The 23,815-nt window shown below is 44.9% G+C and overlaps 1 protein-coding gene across 5 annotated transcripts in view; it reads left to right on the top strand.

The window, feature by feature from the left end:
- ZNF157 (zinc finger protein 157) overlaps window positions 1–23,815 on the top strand; it is a 39,747-nt gene extending 15,932 nt beyond the window's left edge. For 4 of the 5 annotated variants that reach the window (XM_045050944.1, XM_019823383.3, XM_011291659.4 and 1 more), the window contains 3 exons: window positions 19,295–19,421; window positions 19,720–19,815; window positions 21,171–23,815. In XM_045050944.1, the coding sequence (XP_044906879.1) occupies window positions 19,295–19,421; window positions 19,720–19,815; window positions 21,171–22,393 (1,446 nt within the window). In that variant the 3' untranslated portion in view covers window positions 22,394–23,815. Of the gene's footprint in view, window positions 1–19,294; window positions 19,422–19,630; window positions 19,816–21,170 lie in introns of all 5 variants that reach the window. The other variant, XM_023249288.2, reaches the window with a different exon arrangement.

A 23,815-nucleotide genomic window follows, 5' to 3' on the forward strand; every position in this document is an offset into this window, starting at 1 on the left:
AGACCTCTGATACCACTACTCGGTAGGACGGGGGAAGGATGCCTCATTACTGCTGATTTGCGATGGACGTCCAGGCTCCCCCTGGTTTCTTCACTGACGGCACTGAGTGAGGAGGCTCCTTGCTGCCCAGAAGGGATGAGCCTCAGCTCCCTGCTTTGTCTTTTGTGATACCACTCCAGTGTTGTAGAGGGTATAGCACTTTGTCAAAGCCACAAAGAAGTGGAACTATATGCTCCCCACTTGGCTTTTGCTGACGGGATGGAGCCGGGACCCATAGGTTTTCGTGCTTTTCTCCCACGATGCTTGGCTGGAATAAGTTGGTTATTATTTCAAAGTTTTCTGGGGGCGCCTGGGTGGCTCCATCGCTTAAGCACCCAACTCTTGATTTCACCTCAGGTCGTGATCTCACAGTTCGCGAGATCGAGCCCCGTGTCAGGCTCCATGCTGACATGGAACCTGCTTGGCATTCTGTCTCCCCCCCCCCCCCCCCCCCCCCGCTCATGCTCTCTCTCTCTCTCTCTCTCTCTCAAAATAGATAAATATTAAAAAAATTTTTTTAAGTGTATTTATTTTTGAGAGAGACAGAGCATGAGTGGGGAGGGGCAGAGAGAGAGGGGGACACAGAATCCGAAGCGGGCTCCAGGCTCCGGGCTGTCCGCACAGAGCCCGACACGGGGCTCGAACTCACGAACCGTGAGATCAGGACCCGAGCCGAAGTCAGACGCTTAACTGACTGGGCCACCCAGGCACCCCAATAAATAAATATTTTTAAAAAATGCTTTCTTGCTAGGTTGTCCTTTTCCTGGTCCTTTGACCAGATAAAGCAGACTTTCTTAGTCCATTGGAATTTTTGGGTTGCCTGTGTCTCCAGCACCTACTGTGGGATATATGTGGTATAAAGAAAACTCAGGGGGTGGGGCGCCTGGGTGGCGCAGTCGGTTAAGCGTCCGACTTCAGCCAGGTCACGATCTCACGGTCCGTGAGTTCAAGCCCCGCGTCGGGCTCTGGGCTGATGGCTCAGAGCCTGGAGCCTGTTTCTGATTCTGTGTCTCCCTCTCTCTCTGCCCCTCCCCCGTTCATGCTCTGTCTCTCTCTGTCCCAAAAATAAATAAACGTTGAAAAAAAAAAAGAAAAAAAAAAAAAAAAGAAAACTCAGGGGAATCACTGCTATGTTGTTCCTGGAGTTTTAAGTCCCCCACTGATCTGCCTCATCTCCAAGTGGCACAGTCTTCTTCATTTTATTTTCTTTTTAAAATTAAATATATTTTATTATGACCCAGACAGGGAGCACCACAGGTAGGAAGGAATTATTATTATTTTTGACTACTGAAATATATCTTATTTATTTCTTAAAGTTTTTAATTTGAGTATAGGTGACACCTGGTGTTACATTAGTTTCAGGTGTACCCCATAGTGAATCAGCGGGTTTATACATTAAACTGTGCCCACCGCCAGCCTAGCCTCCTTTTTTTTGCCATATGGAGCTATCGCGATAGCGTTCATTGACTATATTCCTTATGCCGTGCCTTTTTTTTTTTTTTTTTTTTTGGGACAGAGAGAGACAGAGCATGAATGGGGGAGGGGCAGAGAGAGAGGGAGACACAGAATCGGAAACAGGCTCCAGGCTCCCAGCCATCAGCCCAGAGCCTGACGCGGGGCTCGAACTCCCGGACCGCGAGATCGTGACCTGGCTGAAGTCGGACGCTTAACCGATTGCGCCACCCAGGCGCCCCAAGCCGTGCCTTTTTTAATGTGGGTATAGTTGACACACAGAGTTACACTAATTAGTTTTACATGTTCAGCATAGCGGTTTGACACGTTTATACATTATTCTCTGCCCACCACAAGTGTAGATACCATTATGCCGTGCCTGTCACTCCCGTGACTTCATCCTTTCATAACCAGAAGCCTGTGTCTCCCACTCGCCTTCACCCATTTTGCCCATTCTCCCACCCCCTCCCTTTGGCAACCACCAGTTTGTTTGCTGTATTCATAGGTGTGATTCTGCTTTTTGTTCGTTTATTCATTTGGGGTTTTGTTTGGATTCCACATATGAATGCAGTCCTCTGACGTTTGTCTTTCTCGGTCTTATTTCACTTAACCTAATGCCGTCTAGGTCCACCCATGTCACAGATGGTTCGATATCATCCTTTTCTATGACTGTGTAATACGCCATTGTGTATGCACCACATCTTCCTCATCCATTCATCTGTTAGTGATCACTTGGGTTGCTTCCATATCTTGGTTAGTGTAAATAAGGCTGCAGTACGCATGGGGGTGCGTGTATCTTTTCAAATTAGTGTTTTCATTTGCCTTTTCTTCATTTTCACTTCATTCCTGTAGCAGAATTACTGGGTCATATCGTATTTCGATTTGAAATCTCTTTTTCAGTAGGCTCCACACCCAACACGGGTCTTGAACTCATGACCCTGAGCTCAAGAGTCACATGTTCTACCAACTGAGCCGGCCGGGTATCCCTCAGATTTTTTGAGGTACCTCCATACTGTTTTCCACAGTGGCTGTACCAGTTTACATTCCCACCAATGGTGTGTGAGGGTTAATTGAGAGCTTTTCCTCTAAGATCAGGAAGAAGACAAGGATGTCTGCTCTTGCCACTTTAATTTAACATAGTACTGGAAGTCCGAGCGACAGCAGTCCTACAAGAAAAGGAAATAAGAGGCATCCATATTGGTAAAGAAGAAGTTAAACTGTCATTTGCAGATGACATGATGCTGTACATAGAAAATTCTCTTCTTGGGGCGCCTGGGTGGCGCAGTCGGTTAAGCGTCCGACTTCAGCCAGGTCACGATCTCACGGTCCATGAGTTCGAGCCCCGCGTCAGGCTCTGTGCTGACAGCTCAGAGCCTGGAGCCTGTTTCAGATTCTGTGTCTCCCTCTCTCTCTGCCCCTCCCCTGTTCATGCTCTGTCTCTCTCTGTCTCAAAAATAAATAAGCGTTAAAAAAAAAATTAAAAAAAAATAAAATAAAATAAAAAAAAAGAAAATTCTCTTCTTTGTTTTATATATAGTGTCCAGGGTTCTTAGATGTACTTAGCAGGAGGACTAGGGAAGAGTACATTTACGTATATTTTCCTGGAAGCAGAACTCAGCGTACTTTTTCTTAAGACAATGAAAAATACAGAATTCATTTTCAATTCAGATTAAAATTACAGAACTTTACTTCTTTTGCTTATTTATTAAAATTTTTTTTAAGTTTATTTATTTTGAGAGAGAGCGTGAGCTCAAGCTGGGGAGGGGGAGAGAGAGAATCCCACACGCAGGCTCCACATTGCCAGCATGGAGCCTGACGTGGGGCTCGAACCCACGAACCGTGAGATCATGACCTGAGCCGAAACCAAGAGTTGGATGCTTAACCGACTGAGCCGCTCAGGCGCCCCTATTTATTTATTTTAAATGCTTATTTATTTTTGAGAGAGAGCGCAAGTGGGGGAGAGGCAAGGAGAAGAGGGGGACAGAGGATCCCAAGTGGGCTCTCCGCTGACAGCACTGAGCGTGATGTGGGGCTTGAACCCACGAACTACGAGATCATGACCTGAGCCAAAGTTGGACGCTCAACCGACTGAGCCACCGAGGTGCTCCCCCCAAAAAAGAGTTTTAGAGTAACATACTTCTAAGCAAAGCATGCCATCTGAGAGGAGAATAGTGATATTGGGTGTATGAAATGCTACATAAGGAAGCTGATGGAGGTTACTGGTGTCACGCCTTTCGACTCTTTAGGCTTCTGACAGCTGGTTACCTTATGCAGGGAGTTTGCAACCAGTTAGTTGTTTATCTTTTGACTCTTCCGAGTTAGAGTGGGTTTTTCTTCCCCCCAGGGGAATATGTAGATTGTAGATGATAGGTTATAGAATTATAGGTTATAGAATAATTTACTTTTAAATTAAAACTTTGTCAACATACACCATTATGTTAGTTTCAGGTATACAACGTATTGATTCAGCATTACTATCTGTCACCATACATTATTGCAGTATTAACTATATTCCCTATGCCGTACTTTGTATCTGTGTGATGTATTTATTTTGTAATTGGAGGTTTCTAACTCTTAATCCCCTTTATCTGTTTTGCTCATTTCCCCATCCACCTATACTCTGGCAACCACCAGTTTCTTCTCTGTATTTACAAGTCTGTTTGTTTTGTTTTCTAGGTTCCATATAGAAGTGGAATCATACGGTACTTGTCTTTCTCTGTCCGACTTATTTCGCTTAGCATAATACCTCCCAGACCCATCCATGTGATTGCAGATGGCAAGATCTCATTCTTTTCTATGGCTGAGCAGTATTCTAGTATGTATGTAGATATACGTATAGATCTACCTCATTTTCTTTATCCATTCATCTACGGGTGAGCACTTGGGCTGCTTCTATATCTTGGCTTGTGTAAATAATGCTGCAATAAACATAGGGGTGCGTATATCTTTTCAAAATAGTGTTTTCATTTTCTTTGTGTAGATATGCAGTAGTGGAATTACTGGATCGTATGGTAATTCTATTTTTAATTTTTTGAGTAATTAAATTACTGTCTTCCAAAGCAGTAGTAAATTTTTGGAGCACCACCATACTGTTTTCCACAGTGATTGGACCAATTTACATTCCCACTAATGGTGCACCAGGATTTCTTTTTCTCCACACCCTTGCCAATACTTGTTATTTCTTTTCTTTTGGGTACTAGCCATTCTGACTGCTGTAAAGTGATATCTCATTGTGGTTTTGATTTGCACTTCCCTGACGATGAGGGATGTCGAGCATCTTTTCATGTGTTTGTTGGCCCTCTGTCTGTCTTCTTTGGAAAAATATCTATTTGGATCCTCTGCCCATTTTTAATTTTTTGAATAATTTCTTAATGTTTATTTTATAGAGGGAGACAGAATGTGAGTGGGGGAGGGGCAGAGAGAGAGGGAGACACAGAATCCGAAGCAGGCTCCAGGCTCCGAGCTGTCAGCACAGAGCCTGACACGGGGCTCGAACTCGCGAACTGCGAGATCACGACCTGAGCCAAGGTCGGATGCTTAACTGACTGAGCCACCCAGGTGTCCCATTCTGTCCATGTTTTAATCGGGGATTTTTTTGGTATTGAGTCGTTTAAGTCCTTTATGTATTTTGGATATGACATCTCATTTACAAATATCTTCTCCCATTCAATAGGTTGCCTTTGCATTTTGTTGATGGTTTTCTGTTCCATTGCTTCATGTGTTTTAACTCACACCCAGTAAACAGGATTAAAGAAATATTTTAAAATAGAGATTAGCTGGGGGCACGTGGGTGGTTCGGTAGGTTCAGCATCTAACTTTGGCTCAGGTCATGATCTCATGGTTTGTGGGTTCGAGCTCTGCATCAGGCTCCATACTGACGGTGTGGAACCTGCTTGGGATTCTCTCTCTCTGCCCCTCCCTGACTTGTGCTTTCTCTCTCTCTCAAAATAAATAAATAAACTTAGATTCGTTGGAAAACATAAAGCAATCCTATTTCCCCAACACAATATTTTTATGTTTTTAAATTCCAGTTAGTTAACATACAGTGTAATATTATTTTTTTTAAGTTTATTTATTTTGAGAGAGAGAGAGAGAGAGAGAGAGAGAGAGAGAGAGTGTGTGTGTGTGTGTGGTGGGGACAGAGAAAGGGGGAGAGACAGAGAGAATCCAAGCAGGCTGAGATCATGACCTGAGCCGAAACCAAGAGTTGGAGGCGTAACCGACTGAGCCACCCACGTGCCCCCGAGTATACTCTCTAATACCCCCAGTAGAATTTTGGTTGAATTAAATCATGAGACAAACAATGATTCGTGCGTATACTGTTGTAGTCTTACTACATCACCACCTCTGTTGAGTAGAATTTGCATTCCATGTGTTTTCCTCTTCACCATCATCTTGAGTCCTTAATCTGTTGCCCTGCCTTTCTGAGGTCTTAACCCATGCTTTTCTGACACTCTGTCCTGGCTGGTTCTTTTTTAGTTTTTTCCCGGGTTACCAGATGGTGCACGACTTGAGTGTCCTGACAATGCTCTCAAATAAGTCTGTGCAGGAGGAACATTACTAAGTTGGAAATTGCTAACCAATATCCAGATGACAAGTCATGGGTAAAGTACTGCCCCCCATGGTGTCCAAATGTCTCCATTGGACGAGTGTCCCGTGAATGTAGCTGGTCTTTCTGCCTGTGCAGCAAACTGCCGTGCTTTTTCTCGATCAGTGTTGGGAGGGAGCTGTTCTATAAAGGAAGAACCATCGGAAGACAGAATTGAGTGACTGCAGTAGTGTTTCTTTCTCTTGCATCAGACTCTTTCTTGATCTTTTGGACCCGTGGCAACACTTCCAGCCTCTGCACTGCCTACAGTGGCTCCATTGGCCTCTCCCTCTGGACCTACACTTCCGTTCTGACTGTGCCTTTTAAGTCATTCTTCCTTTTTTCTTGCAGGGTGGCAAACATTTACAGTCAGCCAGCTCCCTCAGCCAGTTTCCTGCCTATAAAATTTTGGAAGTCTGACATCCTTGTCTCAGTTTTTTAAATGTTTACCAGTTTATTAAAGGATATGATAAACGAGCCAACAGCCAGATTAAGAGACACATAAGGCGGGGTATGGGGAAGGGATATAGAGCTTCCATGCCCTCTCTAGGCACACCAGTCTCCCCACCTTTCTACGTGTCCACCAGCCCGGAAGCTCCCAGCTTTCTCTCATTTTGTCCTGTATCCATGCCTTTCAGTTCGAGCTGTCAGTGTTTCTGAACATATAACGTTCACAAAAGCCTTGTGACTCCCTCGTGTGTGTCCTCATTAGACAGAAGGGCCCCCGAAGATCTTTACTGGATAGTCTCATCTCTATTCCTGGATTTGGCTGAGATGGTTCAGTGGATCCATGAGTCACACACCTAATCTCTTCAGGAGGAGATTGTCTGGCCGCACCCTTGGCTTTCCACAGCTCTAGTTCCCAACAATGAATTTTCCGAGTTTAGCATTCATTACGAGATGGGTAGGCTGAGAATATACCGGATCATTCACTGTTGGTCCTTTTGTTGCTTAACAGTTCCTTACTCAATATGTTCCTTTTGTCTTACCTTTTACTATGAGCAGCAAGACAAAAACAGGCTACACCTTCAATGGTTCACTGGAAAATCTCTCAGCTAAGTTATCCAGGGTCATTCGTTACAAGTTTTAGTTCCCACAGAACTATAGAACACAATTCTACCAAGTTTTCCTCTACTTTATAACAAGGATAGTCTTTCCCTCCGTTTCCAATAACGTGTTCCTCATTTTCATGTGAAGCCTCACCAGAAGCACCTTTAATGTTTCTGTGTCTGTTACCATTCTGTTCGTGATGCATGTGTTCTCTAAGATGATAGAAATTTCCCTTGCCATCTTCTTTTTTTAATTTTTTAGTGTTTATTTACCTCTGAGAGAGAGAGAGAGAGAGAGAGAGAGAGAGAGCGAGAGCATGGTGGGTGGGGGCGGCAGAGAGAGAGGAAGACACAGAATCCGAAGCAGGCTCCAGGCTCCGAGCTGTCAGCACAGAGCCTGATGTGGGGCTTGAACTCGTGAAATGCCTGCCAGATCATGACCTGAGCTGAAGTCGGATGCCCAACCGACTGAGCCACCCAGGCGCCCCTCCCTTGCCATTTTTTCACCTCCTTCTGAGCCCTCTCCAGCAGAGGGCTCCAGACGTGAAGTCTGTATTTCTTCCAACCGTCTCTTCAGGGCAGTCTAGGCTTTTTCTCTTGCTTGCCTCCTTCTTCCAGCTCCTTATGGTTATGGGTATTCCTTGGTTTGTGGCTGTATCACTATAATTTCTGCCTCTGTCTTTACACGACCCTCTCCTTTGTGTCTGCCTTCTCTTTGTATATTATAAGGATTGCTTGTCAATGGATTAAAGGCCCAACTGGGTACCCTGTATCAGTCATAGTTCTACCAGAGAAAACAGAGCCACTAGGGGATATATATGTACATTAACAGATTTATTGCAATGGGGCACCTGGGGTGCTTCAGTCGGTTAAGCGCCCGACTTCGGCTCAGGTCATGATCTCATTGTTCGTGAATTTGAGCCCCACGTCGGGCTCTGTGCTGACAGCTCGGAGCCCGGAGCCCGCTTCGGATTCTGTGTCTCCCTCTCTCTCTGTCCCTCCCCAACTCGCACTATCTCGCTCTCTCAAAAATAAATAAACATTAAAAAATTTTTAAAAAGAGATTTATTGCAAGAAATTGGATTAAGTGATTGTGTGAGTTGGCTAATCAAGTCCCAAATCCATAGAGTGAGCCAGCAGGAAGGGCAAAGTGGAAGCTGGCAGGAGCCAGACATTGCCATCCACGGGTAGAGTTTCTTCTTCAGGGAGACTCCAGTTTTGCTCATAAGACCTTTCCACTGATTGGATAAAACCCACTCCAGATTATCAAGGATAATCTTCTGTACTAAAATCAACTCATGGTAGATGTTAAATACATCTACAAACTAACTTCACAGCAACGTCCAGATTAGTGTTTGATTGAGTACCTGGGGATGATAGCTAGCCCACTTGACACATAAAACTGACCATCACAGTCCAGCCCTTGTCAGCTTGGCACCCACACACGTCACCCTAAGCCATACCCAGTCCCCAAATAAAGACGATAACAAGATCATCCTTCTGCCTAACATGATGCAACCATCCTGGTATTTATAAATACATTCTTCTATCCATCCCATATTCCCGTTGCCCTCAGCAGGCACCTCGCTGGGTCACGCTTCTTTACTTAGTGCGGTGACCTAAACCTTCATTCCTTCAGGGTCCATCTATTAATAGTTGCCTGAATTGGGTTGTATAGTTGTCCACTGACTTTAATCACACAGCAGGATAGTATGCCTCAGGGGGCCTTCTATATTTTGGGCATATCCCTCCATACTTCCAAAGCTTCTGGGTGGCAGTCTTAGGTTCCAGTGAAACGGAATCACTCTTATGTTTTTTAAAATTTATTTTATTTATTTTGAGGGGGAGAGAGAGACTCCCAAGCAGGCTCTGCGATGTCAGCGCGGAGCCCAATGGGGGGCTCGAACTCACCAATCGTGAGATCATGACCTGAGCCCAAACCAAGCGTCGAGCCACCCAGGCGCCCCAAGCATTCGTCCCTTTGGAACTGAGATCTCTATACCAGCAGAGCATAAAGGTCACACGGATGAGCAGGAACATTTTTGCTCACTGATCATTATGGGCAATAGTCAGTGATATGCCGTTCCCATTTCCCCCCTCTGAATTCTGGATCCGTGACCCCCGTCTCTGGGAGAAACAGTACCATATATTAGATGCTGATTGTGAGGCTGTACAGCCTCCTGGTGGATATCATCTCAGCTCTGCAAGGTATTATCACCTAGTTAGAACTGCAGCTGAGCCTTCAAAAGGCCATTCTCCCATGCTGTCTTTATCAGATAGGTAATTTGCAAATCCTTTACCCAGTCTTGGATTGTGTTTTCATTCTCTTCATGGGGTTTTGCCAAAAAACAAGACATTAATTTTGATGGAGCCTAATTTACTATTTTTTTTTCTTTTACGGGTCTTGAATTTTTTTTTTAATTTTTTTTCAACGTTTATTTATTTTTGGGACAGAGAGAGACAGAGCATGAACGGGAGAGGGGCAGAGAGAGAGGGAGACACAGAATCGGAAGCAGGCTCCAGGCTCTGAGCCATCAGCCCAGATCCTGACGCAGGGCTCGAACTCACGGACCGTGAGATCGTGACCTGGCTGAAGTCGGACGCTTAACCGACTGCGCCACCCAGGCGCCCCACGGGTCTTGCTTTTAAGTGCTGTATTTGGGAAACGTTCACCTAACCCAAGATCACAAAAATTTTCACCGTGTGGACGCGGCCCAGTGTAATCCACCTGCCACCAGGCAGCTGGCTGATAACCCCAGAGTGTGGGGCCATGTCAGAGACTCAGTGTTGGTCTCTGCTGCTGGCACCTTGGCCACTGTGCTGTCGCTGTGGCCAGGTCAGCCTTGGTGAGAGTCTGTGTCGCTGGTTCCATATATAGCCTCCATCCCTGTCACCATGGTCATTTGGTTCATGAGCCTACTGGGCTCCTGTCTCCATTAGTACAAGTTGCATACGCTTTCAAAATCATGTCTGAGTGTGGATCATAATGGCCAAAGGCATCAAGAGAGCTACTGTTCCCTTTTGCGAAGGTGGCACCAAAGGCGAGGAAGGAGGCTCCACCCCCTCCCAAAGCTGAAGCCAAAGCAAAGGCTTTGAAGGCCAAGAAAGCAGTGCTGAAAGGCGTCCAGTCGCACAAAGACCCACACGCCACCTCCCTTCTGACGGCTCAAGACGCTGCATCTCTGAAGGCAGCCCAAATACCCTCAAAAGAGCGCCCCCGGGGGAAACAAGCTTGGTCACTATGCCGTCATCAGGTTCCCCCTGACTACCGAGTCAGCCATGAAGAAAATAGAGGACAACACACTTGTGTTCATTGTGGATGTCAAGGCCAACAAGCCCCAGATCAAACAGGCTGTGAAGAAGCTCTGTGACATTGATGTGGCCAAAGTCAACACTCTGATCGGGCCCGATGGGGAAGAGAAGACATATATTCGACTGGCTCCTGACTATGATGCTTTGGGTGTTGCCAACAAAATTGGGATCATCTAAACGGAGTCCAGCTGGCTAAATCTAAATATAAGTTTTTTCACCATAAAAAAAAGAGCTACTGCTTTTTACGATTGAGACTGCTTACTTTTTTTCAGCATCTTATTCAAATATGACCTTCTTTTGGGTAATTTTGTAGATAGGAGCTTAGCAATACCTATAGATGTGGAGCACGCACCCTGCAAAATCCCAAGTAATCTGATCAGGTGCTGCGTTTTTTGTTTAGTACCAGGGGTTGACAACGATGGTGTTTTTTCTAAACGTCTTCGCTCACTTTAATAACACTACATTTACCATGTTATCACCGTGGGATGTGAATTTAGGTTAGACAAGAGAAATTTCACAAGTGCAGTAACACGTTCTGGAGTATACCAAAGTTTGTAATGTCTGACCAAAGCAGCTTGCTCATAAATCATTGGTCACTTCCGTTTTAGGTAATTTATTAGCATTTATGGTTCTTACAGGAAAAATAAACATACTTCGCATGTTTGAAAAGTGTTTTTCATTTGCCTTTGCATTAGCACTTAAAAGGTAGCTTTCTATTTCAAGAGGACTTTATTTATTTTTAATAATGTATTTATTTAGTAAGCATGAAGTGCAACAGTGATTTCAGGAGTAGATTCTTTAATGCCCCTCCCCCATTTAGCCCATCCCCTCTCCCACAACCCCTCCAGCAACCCTCCGTTCTCTACATTTAAGAGTCTCTTATGTTTTGTCCCCCTCCCTGTTTTTATATTTATTTTTGCTTCCCTTCCCTTACGTTCATCTGTTTTGTATCAAGAGGACTTTAAAATTACTCTTTTCTTAAAAAAAATTTTTTTTGTTTGCTTATTTATTTTGAGAGAGAGAGAGCAAGTGGGGGACAGGCAGAGAGAGAGGGAAAGAGAGAATCCCAAGCAGGCTTCGTGCTGCCAGCACAGAGCCCGTCGCAGAGCTCGAACTCAGGAAACCTCGAGATCATGACCTGAGCTGAAACCAAGAGTTGGACGCTTAACCAACTGAGCCACCCAGGTGCCTGGCATTTAAAATTATTCTAATATAACAGCAGCATGAATATAATTCTGCACTCACAAACAGCTAAGCTAAGCTAAGATCCATAATTATTCCATGTTTGCAAGTATAATCCTGAAATAAATACTACTTCTAAGGAGCCCTTTTATCAGCTTTTTAGGTTTGGTTTAAACACATATACACACATTTTCGGTTGTGGGGAGGCTTATGATGTTATATTCCACGCACTGTTCTGAAAGGGGCTTCAATAGCCAACCCTTCAATAGCCCAAAAAACTGAAAATACTTCAGGAGTTGCATGTTGTCCTCTTTAGAACTGATTTCATCGGAAGAGTTGAAGAAGCTGAACATTTTACCATTATCAAGTGCATTTGAAAGTGACGTTTTTTTGGTGCTAATTTGACTCCCCTGGGGAACTAGGCACTAATAATTTAGTCACCAGCCAAATCAAGCCTGTATAAAAGGAAGCCAATATTCAATTACCAGGTAATTGACTCACTCTAATGATTTTTCTTTTCTTTTTAAGTTTATTTATTTTTGAGAGAGAGAGAGAGAGAGAGAGACAGTGTGTGTGTGTGTGTGTGTGTGTGTGTATGAGTGAGCAGGGGAGGGGGAGAGAGAGGGGGAGAGAGAATCTCAAGCAGGCTCTGCGCTGTCAGCATAGAGCCCGACGCAGGGCTTGAACCAACCAACTGTGAGATCATGACCTGAGCCAGAATCGAGAGGCAGATGCTTGACCAACTGAGCTACCCAGGCACTAATGATTTATTTTGAACATGAACATACAACCTTCAAATGAGATGTCTAACCACCACCACCAAGACCAAAACAGTTGCTCTTACTTTTTTTAAAATTTTCTTTTAAAGTAGGCTCCACGCCCAATATGGGGCTTGAACTTGTGACCCTGGGATCAAGATGCTCTACCGACTGGGGGCACCTGGGTGGCTCAGTTGAGCATCCGACTTCGGCTCAGGTCATGATCTCGCAGTTTGTGCGTTCGAGCCCCGCCTTGGGCTCGCTGCTGTCAGTGTAGAGCTAGAGCCCGCTTCGGATCCTCTGTCCCCACTCTTTCTGCCTGCCCCTCTCCCACTCGTGCTCTCTCTCCCTCCCCAAAATAAATAAACATTAAAAATAAAGATGCCCTGCCAACTGAACCAGCCAGGCGCCCTGACATTATCTCTTCTTCTAAGGTTTAGGCCTTGCCCAGAACTCCTCATACATGGAATAGCTCATACCAAGAATCCTTGCTCCCACAGCAAAGCCTTGGGCTGCCACGCACATGTGGAACAGGTGAACAGACAACATTTAGCTGGGGCTCCTGGGTGGCTCAGTCGGTTGGGCGTCTGACTTCGGCCCCGGTCATGATCTCACAGTTCATGGGTTTGAGCCCCGCATCGGGCTCTGTGCTGACAGCTCACAGCCTGGAGCCTGCTTTGGATTCTGTGTCTCCCTCTTCTCTCTGCCCCTTCCCTACTCATACTCTGTCTCTCTCTGTCTCTGAAAAATAAATAAACATTGAACATTTAGTATTTGTCCTGCTCTTCAGGTTATATAATCCACACATAATGATTGCTGCAAAACCCGCCATTGCAATGGGAACAAATGGTGCCTCTCTAGCTTTTTGGGTGAGTTTAGATCCCCGATCCTCACAGTGATTACAGAATCCTCCTTTCAGGAAACAATGCAAATTCCATCACAGATGGTTTATACAGGGCCTGAGGCCTTCTTCCGTTCCGAGAATGACAAGACCTCTCTCAAGCTCCAGCCAGTTTCTGGCCCTCATCCACGCTCGCAGGCCAACGATAGTTCATTTTGTGTTGCCTGTGGCATGTCAGGGATAGCTTCTGCCCCGGGTATTCTTACAAATTACTCCATTTGAGTAGGCCCTTGGATTTTTGTCGCATCTATCAACTCTCCTCTGCTCCCCATATGTCACTATTGCATTTCAGCCAGTCCTGGCTTGATTTTCAGTTTCTGATATTATCATGATATCATCAATGTAGTGTCTTGTTATTTCTAGGACCTGCATCAAGTCCCAATCCCTTCTTTTTTTTTTTTAATTTTAGAGAGAGAGAGCAAGCGAGCACACAAGTTGGGGAGAGGGGAGTGAGGGAAAGAGAGAATCTCAAGCAGGCTCCATGCTTGGCACAGAGCCCAACAGGGGGTTTGATCCCACAACGCTCAGATCATGACCTGAGCTGAAAATCAAGAGTTGGATGCTCAGCTGACTGAATCACCTAGGTGCCCCCCCCTTCCTTTTTTTATACGAATTTTGGAATCAGCTTGTCAATTTCTAACTCTTAAATCTCTTTACTGATTGTGATTGGTGTTCATAATAGTTGTATTTAAAAAAAAATTAACGTTTTATTTTTTGAGAGACAGAGAGTGATAGAGCATGAGCAGGGGAGGGGCAGAGAGAGAGAGAGACACACACACAGAATCCGAAGCAGGCTCCAGGCTCTGAACTGTCAGCACACGGCCCGATGCGGGGCTGGAACCCATGAATGTAAGATCATGACCTGAATCGAAGTCGGATGCTCAAGCGACTGAGCCACCCAAGCGCCCCTGTTTATAATATTTCTATTTTAAGGAACCTACTGAGATTATCTTCTTTGTGCCCTACTACATGATCAATTTTTGTGAATGTTTCATGTGTGCTTGAGAGAAAGTATATTCTGTATGATCGGAGTGTAGTGTTTAATATGTATATATCCAAAAGTTTCACCTTATTATGTTGCTTGGGTCTTTTGTATCATTGCTTATTATTTTGTCCACGTAATCTGTCTTATTTTGTGAATGGTATGTTAAAAGTCTCCCATTAGAGAAGGCTTCTTTTTCTTGTATTCTTGTAGTTTTTGGTTTATATAGGCTTTTGCGGTATCACTTTGTGCATAGGTATTTACACATATCTCTGTTGTTAGATCTTTATTTTGGACAGGGCTTTTAATATTACAAAGTATCTTCCTTTGTCTCATATAATTGCTTTTGGGAATTCTACGTTGGCATCAGGATTTCAGTCCCTGCTTTTATATTGTTTTCATTTGGTAAATCTTTATCCACCTCTTTAATTTTACCTTTTTTAAAAATTTATTTTTGAGAGGGAGGGAGTGTGAGCGGGGGAGGGGCAGAGAGAGAGGCAGACCCAGGATCCGAAGCGGGTTCTGGGCTGGCAACAGTGAGCCTGATGTGGGGCTTGAACTCACAAACTGTGAGATCATGACCTGAGCCAAAGTCGGGCGTTCAACCGACAGCCACGCAGGTGCCCCAGTTTTAGCCTTTTTTTTTTATGTTTATTTATTTTTGAGACAAAGACAGAGCATGAACGGGGGAGGGGCAGAGAGAGAGGGAGACACAGAATCGGAAGCAGGCTCCAGGCTCCGAGCCATCAGCCCAGAGCCCGACGCGGGGCTCGAACTCACGGACCGCAAGATCGTGACCCGAGCTGAAGTGGGACGCTTAACCGACTGAGCCACCCAGGCGCCCCTTAGCCTTTTTGAATGACTGTGTTTCAAACATACCTTTTGTGCACAGTATTATTGGGCTCTGCTTTACGAGGCAACATTAAAACATTTTTCAGTTCGTAGGTGACGTAAACCCATTTACACTTATTTATGTTACTGTTTGATGTCATAAACAATACAGGTATGTTTGGTCTCAATTTTTTCACTTTATCTTCTGATGTAATCACTGTGAGATTGTTATATTTGCTGTTTCTTTCTCTATTTAGTGTTTCCTCTACTTTTTTTTTTTTTTTGGTTATTAGGAAGGTTGTATTTTCATGCTGATAATTCCCTTTGTGTTAATACTTCATATAGTACCCTTAGGCAGTCCTTGTTTCTTTCTTTTTGTTTACTTTATTTATAAAAGTTGTATATATTTGAGGTATACAACATGATGTACACATATACATATTGAAATGATTACTACAGTCGAGTTAATTAACCTATCATCTCACTTAGTTACCATTTTTTGTGTGTGATGAGTATACCTGTAATTTACTTTCTTAGCATATTTCCATTGTTCAATATAGTATTACTTAAGTATAGTCATCATGCCTGTACATTAGATCTCTAGACTTTGTTTTTAAGATTTTATTTTTAAGTAATCTCCATACCCAACCTCAGGCTCAAACTCACAACCCTGAGATCAAGAGTCGCGCACACTCCGTGGATTGAGCCAGGCAGGCGCCCCATGCATCTCTAGACTTTATTCATTCTACATAGCTGACTTTGTCGTCTTTGACCAACATCGCCACATTTCTCCCATACCCCTCTTAATGTTCTACTCTGCTTCTGTGAGTTTGACTTTTTTTAAAAAAAGATTTCACGTATAGATGAGATCATACAGTACAATATTTGCCTTTCTCTGTCGGAGTCATTTCACTTAGCAAAATGCCCTCCAGTTTCATCCATGTTGTTGCAAATGGTAGGATTTCCTTCTTTCTCATGACTGAATGATGTTGAGTTGTGTGTGTGTGTGTGTGTGTGTGTGTACACACCACATCTTTATCCATTCATCCATCGATGGACACTTAGTTTGTTTTCCATATCTTGAATAATTCTGCAATGACCATGAGAGTGCAGATATCTCTTTGGGAGAGTGATTTCATTTCCTTCAGATATATACCCAGAAGTGGGACCACTGGATCATATAGTAGGTCTAATTTTAATTTTTTGAGCAGCCTCCATACTGTTTCCCGTAACGCCTATACCAATTTACCTTGTTTTCAAAAAAGATTTTATTTTAAAGTAATCTCTACACCCAATGCGTGGCTTGAACTTCCAACCTCGAGATCAAGAGTTGCACGCTCTGCCGACAGGTGCCCCTACTTTTTTTTTTCTTTATTAATCTTTTATAACATCTAATTTGTCTCTCACCTTTACCTACATAGCAGTCAATGATCTCATTCATCTTTTCTCTTTTTCTTTCTCTTCTTCCATTTTTTAGTTGTTTTTTCTACTTTGTCGGGACAACTTAATATCTATACATTATCCTTCAGCCCGTGACCCCAGCGTTGTGTTAGTCTTAACTTTACGGTAGTATGTAAAATGCCCAGTGTCAGGCTTTTGCCAGAATTTCCCCATTCATCGGTTTTGGTCGGATGAAGCTCACCGTTTGGTGTAGTGCTGGTCAATAGAACCCCTTGCAGTGATGAGTACGTTCTGTATCGTTGCTGTCCAGGACTATAACTAGCCACGCGTGGCTACCAAATTGGACAGCGCAGCTCTGTTAAATTCCTGAGGAAGGGCACAAGTGTTTTTGAGAAATTGATGCCAGTTTAATTCTCTGGTCTTGTAAGTTATTTCATCTTTTTTGCCTGGAGGCCCTGAAGAGATATTTTCTTTGTCTTTAAATTCTAATTGTTTTCTTAAGTGCTATGTCAGAGTTGGTTTTCCGGGTCAATTTTCCTTGGTACCCAAGGGGCCTTTGATCGTGTTGAGATTTGCTCAATGATCCCGGGTATGTCCTAGCTTGGTGACTATTCCGTGTGTACTTGAAGAAACTTAATTTCTATGTTTCTTTAAACTTTTTTTTTCAACGTTTATTTATTTTTGGGACAGGGAGAGACAGAGCATGAACGGGGGAGGGGCAGAGAGAGAGGGAGACACAGAATCGGAAACAGGCTCCAGGCTGTGAGCCATCAGCCCAGAGCCCGACGCGGGGCTCGAACTCACGGACCGCGAGATCGTGACCTGGCTGAAGTCGGACGCTTAACCGACTGCGCCACCCAGGCGCCCCTTAATTTCTATGTTTCTGAGTGGAATGCTCTGCAGAGTCCTTTGTTTGCTGGGTGGTGTTCAGTTTTCCTATATCCCCGTTGATTTTCTGTCTACTGGTTACTTTGATTACTAAGAGAAGTGTTGAAAGTCAGCGGTTCTAAGCGTGCATTTGCCCCTTCCTTCTTTCGGTTCTTTCAGATTTGCTTCATGTATTCTGAGGTTATTTTATTAGGGCAGTCTCCCCCACAGTCGTGCTCCCCCACACTCCCTCCCATGATCTTTTGGCTGGACAGTTAGGGATTTAGTCTGTCCCCTTTGGCACTCACTTTCTGTAAGGAAGTTTGTCCTTGGGGCCAAGGGGTGGGAGGGTAGAAAAAAGGCAATGGGGATCCTTCCCACACTCTCCAGACCACTATTCTTGCCAAAGAAAAGGATTTCTCTTCCTTAGAGTTTGAGGTGTCTGCTGCTACAAGGTTACAGGGTTTTTTTTGTGTGTTTTTTTTGGCCCTGGGGCCTACTTTGGGGCAGGACTGCTTTTAAAAAAATAACAGTATTTCTCCCATTTTCTGTGTCCCACAGGGCCCCCCCCCCTTCAAGCTTCATGTACTTTTGGTGTCCCTGCTGACTCTGTACCTGGTGCTTCTCTCAAGCTCTTTGTGTTTTCTTAGCCTTCCAGTTTATTCTGGTGGTTTCAGCTAGTACTGAAATGCTATTGCCTCCCAATCGTTGGCCTATCCTAGCCTTCTCTTCTGAGCTTCAGAATCCTATAGCCACCTGCCAGCTGGACGTCTATCAGTATGTGCCATAAACAACCCAGCTCAGGTCCAAGATCTATTTCAATTTCTCCTTCTGCCAACCCAGTATCTCTCTTGTTTTGCTCATCTCAATATATGGCACCAGCCTCAACCCATCTGCTCGCGCCATTATCCTGGGAGTAATGATCTGTGCCTTTCTCCCACTTAACAGGACTTCTGTCTAATTTCGAAATATAAATATATTGTGGGAGGGTCAGAAAATATTCTGATGGTATAGGGAGTCAGGCATTTTAGAGACTGATGATCTGTAGGAAAAAAAAAAAAAACAGTTGAAAATCCCTCCCCTCTCTGGCCCCGGAATGTCTCTGCAGCCCTTAAGCTCATCATAGCCTGAAGTGCTGTTTTTCTCTCCTCCGGTTCTATATGTAGTTTCATAGCTCACCATGTATGTTTCATGTTTTCCTGCCTTTTTTTATGCTGTTGTCCCATATTTTTGAGGGAAACTGTATTCTTGTTGAAGGATTCCACGCTCCATCTCCCCAAGTGAAGTTGGATCTGATAACACAGCCCACTGCACCCTGTACGCATGCCTAACGCAGCTCCCGTAACACCTCATTGCAAGACTGTGTTCATACCTAAGCCTCTTCACTGGGTTTTGAGCTCTTTGAGAACAGGCACTCCATCTTATCCCTTTTTTGTTTTCCCAGCAACTGGGACAGGTCCGGGCACCTCGTGTTAACTCAGCAGTCAGCAGTCCTTTCTTCATGGATTGATATGGTAACACAATAGCAGGGCCGTTCTGGGTTCCCCCCGCCCAACAAAATATAATATCGAGCAAGACACAGGGTCAGGTGTCCAATGTAGCTTCTTCTAGTTAACTCTTACTGGTGCTCTGTGGAGAGAATTAGTTTCACACATCTGTTGTTTTTTTTTTTTTTGAGATAGTATTTAACATTTTTTTTAATGTTTATTTTGAGAGAGAGTGTGTGAGCAGGTTGGGGAGGGGCAGAGAGAGAGGGAGAGAGACTCCCAAGCAGGCTCCGTGCCATCAGTGCGGAGCCCGACACAGGGCCCCATCCCACGAACCGTGAGATGATGACCTGAGCCGAACTCAAGAGTCGGGTGCGTAACCGACTGAGCCACTTAGGCGCCCCTCCGTGTGTCCCATTCTGATCATTGCAGCTTGTTGTTACAGGGATCTGTGTCATTTGAGGACGTGGCTGTGGATTTTACCCGACAGGAGTGGCACAGACTGGACCCTGCTCAGAGGACCATGCACAAGGATGTGATGTTAGAGAACTACAGCAACCTGGCATCCGTGGGTGAGGATTACTGTCCACGTAACTCCTGGTACCATAGGTTTCCTTTCTTGGTTACTGTAACGTGTGTGGCCTTTGTAGACTTTAACAATACTTTAGGTTCTAGATTCAAGGGTCACAGATGCTTGATTAGGTTTGAGGCACCAGGAAGCGTGATGTGTGTTGTCACTTCCCCCAATGAAAGGTTTAAATGGGCCCCCTTCCTTGTGCAGCTCATGAAGATGCACCTTCCTCCTCCTCCATCAGAGGCCCTAGCGCTCAGACAACTTGGCCCATGTCCTCTGCCATTTCCCATTAACAGGCCTCTGCGTGGCCAAACCGGAGATGATCTTCAAGTTGGAGCGAGGAGAAGAGCTGTGGATTTTAGAGGAGGAATCCTCAGGCCAAGGTTTCCCAGGTGAGTGAGCAGAAACGGGAAGGAAGAGTGCAGAAATTCATGCTTGGGGCAGTGGTTTCCAGTAGGCTCTTTCTAGGGGCCCTTCGTCTTTGCAAATGACTGGAGGGCAGAAGGTTTACACACTTCAGGTACCTAAATCACACCTGCCCTCATTACATTCACACTTAAGTGCTCTGGCCTGTTTTATCTTGAGGTTTTTTTTTTTTTTTTTGTAAGCTTATTTATTTATTTACTTATTTATTCATTAAAACAAAATTTTTTTTTAATGTTTATTTTTGACAGAGACAGAATGCGAGTGGGTTAGGGGCAGAGAGAGAGGGAGACGCAGAATCCGAAACAGGCTCCAGGCTCTGAGCTGTCCGCACAGAGCCCGACACGGGGCTCGAACTCACGAGCTGTGAGATCATGACCTGAGCCAAAGTCGGACGCTCAACCGACTGAGCCACCCAGGTACCCCAAGCTTATTTATTTTTGAGAGAGACAGAGAGAGAGCGCAAGCAGGGGAGGGGCAGAGAGAAAGGGGGACAGAGGAGCCGCAGCCGAAGTGTTGACAGCAGAGAGCGCGTCGTGGGGCTCGAACCCAGGAACCACGAGATCGTGACCTGAGCTCAAGTCGGACGCTCAACCGACTGAGCCACCTGGGCACCCCTCTTGAGTTTTGTGGTTATCTACCACTCTTACCTATCCCCGCCCGCCTTGTCTTACACGTTCTCAGCTAGTCTGTCTCCCTTTAGTATTCTCAATTGCCTGCCCGCCTTCCACTGCCTTGGATGCCATTCGTTGTGGGGCATTCGTTCGTACGCGCCTCTGGTATTCCACCACCTCTTAAATGAATGTCAGCTATGATCTGGTCACGTTCTAGGTGTAGGGATCTAGCACCTGGGGAACTAATATCACTGTCCCGGAGCTGGCAGTCTGATACATCACGTTTGGTGGTGAGAAGAAAATCAATGCAAGATACGAAAGATAGACAATGATGTGTCGTGTGCCTGTGGAGGATATGTCCAGGGACGACTTTTTGGGGAGGTTAACATTGGTGCACCAACATCAGTGATGTGAGAGAGACAGAGCCACGTAGACTTTGAATATTCGGGGTGGAGAGAACAGTGTGTGTCAGGGTGATAGATCCTAAAAAGAGCAAAGAGGCCAGTGTAGCTTAATGGTGGGTGGTGCGAGTGGCCGGGGGCCATATCAGAGAGTTAGCTGGGGGCCAAATTATGTTGAGTTTTTTAGGCGAGGTGAAGCACTTTTTAACAGGCTATGTTTTGTGGGCTTTGGTGAGCACTTTCATTCGGTACCGTGACAAGGGAAACCATTGTTGAGTTTTAAGTAAGTGATCTGATTTGTTTTTAAAGGATCTCTCTCACTGCTGTGTGGCAAGAGTTCTGTCGGGGGTGGTGCCCTGAGGCATGACAGTGACCTTCAGCGTCAGAAGATTCAACCTGTGGATCAAACTGTTGAGTATAATGGATATGGAAAAGTCTTCTACAAGAACACAGGCTTTGTTGCACATAAAAGAACACACGCAGGAGTAAAAAACTTTGGATGTCACGAATGTGGGAAGAGTTACTGCAGGAAATCAAACCTTATCGAACATCTGAGGATACACACAGGGGAGAGACCCTATAAGTGTGGTGAGTGTGCCAAAACCTTCAGTGCAAGGTCATACCTCATTGCTCACCAGAAAACCCACACGGGGGAGAAACCCTTTGAATGTAATGAATGTAGGAAGTCTTTTGGCCGGAAGTCACAACTCATTCTACACCAGAGAACGCACACAGGAGAGAGACCGTATGCGTGTGCCGAATGTGGGAAAACCTTTTCTGAGAAGGCAACCCTTATGATTCACCAGAGAACCCACACAGGGGAGAAGCCCTATGAATGTAGCGAATGTGGGAAAACATTTCGAGTCAAGATATCCCTTACCCAACACCAGAGAACCCACACGGGGGAGAAACCATATGAATGTGGTGACTGTGGGAAAAACTTCCGTGCCAAGAAATCCCTAAATCAACATCAGAGAATTCACACAGGTGAGAAACCCTATAAATGTGGCGAATGTGGGAAGTTCTTCAGAATGAAAATGACTCTCAATAATCATCAGAGAACTCACACAGGTGAAAAACCCTATCAGTGTCATGAATGTGGGAAATCCTTCAGGGTACACTCGTCTCTTGGGATACATCAGCGAATTCACACGGGAGAGAAACCTTACGAATGTAGCAAATGTGGCAATGCCTTCTATGTTAAAGCACGCCTCATTGAACATCAGAGAATGCATTCAGGAGAGAAACCCTACGAATGCAGCGAATGTGGAAAAATCTTCAGTATGAAGAAATCCCTCTGTCAACACCAGAGAACTCACACGGGAGAGAAGCCCTATGAATGTAGCGAGTGTGGAAACGCCTTCTACGTGAAAGTACGCCTCATTGAACATCAGCGGATTCACACGGGAGAGAGACCCTTTGAATGTCAAGAATGTGGCAAGGCCTTCTGCCGGAAAGCGCACCTCACGGAACATCAGAGAACTCACGTGGGCCGGCCCTTGCCTTTTACCGTGGAGAAAGCTTCTTTGTGAAGACTCCCATCACCGTCTGACCAAGCCCTCTGGGTCCTCTGGTCACCGGCACACAGAGCACACCCGTAACGATTAGGCTCGGACACTGGTGTGAAAATACATCCTGATTCCTCTTAGGGGATAGCTCGTTGTTTTCGTTTCATTTGGATTCCCCTAATTAATGGTGAGGTTGAATAACTTCTTACCTGTTGACTGGCCGTTAGGGTTCTTTTCTTCTGTGCTTTGACTGTTGTGTATCCTTTCCCCATTGTTTTCTGACGGGCTGCTTATCTTTTACATCCTGGCTTTACATGGTCTTGTTTTCGTTTTTCAGTATATGAGAATGTACAAACCTTTTTTCAGTCATGTGTACGGCAGATATCTTCTCCTGGACTGTGGCTGGTTATTTAATGTTGTTAACTCTTCCGTTGAGGTTTTATGTTCGAATATTATCAGTGTCAAGGTGATCACAATTCTCCTACACTTTTCCTCTAAAGTTAAGGTTTTCCTTTCAACATTTAGAATGTTAATCTCCCCTGAGGTTGTGTGTGTGTGTGTGTCTAGCGTGAATTGTACAATATATAATACTATATTCCTCTGAACACTTTCCATAAATGGTTCCACCCTGTGTTGAAAGTTCTGCAGCTTGCTTTTTTCATGAAACGTTATCTGTCCTTGATCTATCCATGCTGATAAATATAGGTCTGGTGTATTCATTTCTCTCCCCCTAGCGCAAGACATTTGTGTTGTTTCTGTGTTTAGCGTCTGGATCTAAAAGTGGAACCGATGGGTCATAGAGTATAGGCAGTGTTTAAGTTACTAAGCTGTTGTGCCCCTAGCTCCAACACCCCCCCTTCTACGCTGTTCTTTGCGACGCTGGGGCTGTGACTCTACAAAACATGTTTCTGTCTTGCCAGCTGCTTCCCGTGGGGCCTTGCCAATCGGAGATAGTAACCGTGAACCGTGAGCGTGAGGAAGGAAGAAGGGCCTTGCTCCTTTTCTTTTCCTCCCTGTTGGCGCCCCGTTCATCTGAGTGTCAGCCCAGTATCGCTCCCTCCCTTGCGCAGAAGTTCCTCATGGTGGCAGTTGTTTAATTCAGCACTCACAGAACAGCCAGTGGTGCCCCGCCCCCTCAGAAACACTAGCGGCAGCTGGCTCGTGCCACCCCCTTGGGAGTTACCAGTCCCACCCACGTGACACCACTCCCCAGCCTTCCAGTTTTTCAACCGACTGAGCCACCCAGGCACCCCAGCCAACCTTCCGGTTTTTAATAATTCCAGTTTCTTCCCTTGTTACCGTAGCCTAGCTGCTTCCTGCAGTTGCTGCCTCCATGATAATTTTAATGTTCTCTTTCTGTCCTTTTCAGTTACATGGTTAATAACTTTGTGACTAGTCAAAAATTCTTTATAAGAAGTTCTTTTCATTAAAACAACTGGCATCGTT

The sequence above is a fragment of the Felis catus genome, chromosome X (assembly GCF_018350175.1).
Source record: "Felis catus isolate Fca126 chromosome X, F.catus_Fca126_mat1.0, whole genome shotgun sequence".
Lineage (NCBI taxonomy): Eukaryota > Metazoa > Chordata > Mammalia > Carnivora > Felidae > Felis > Felis catus.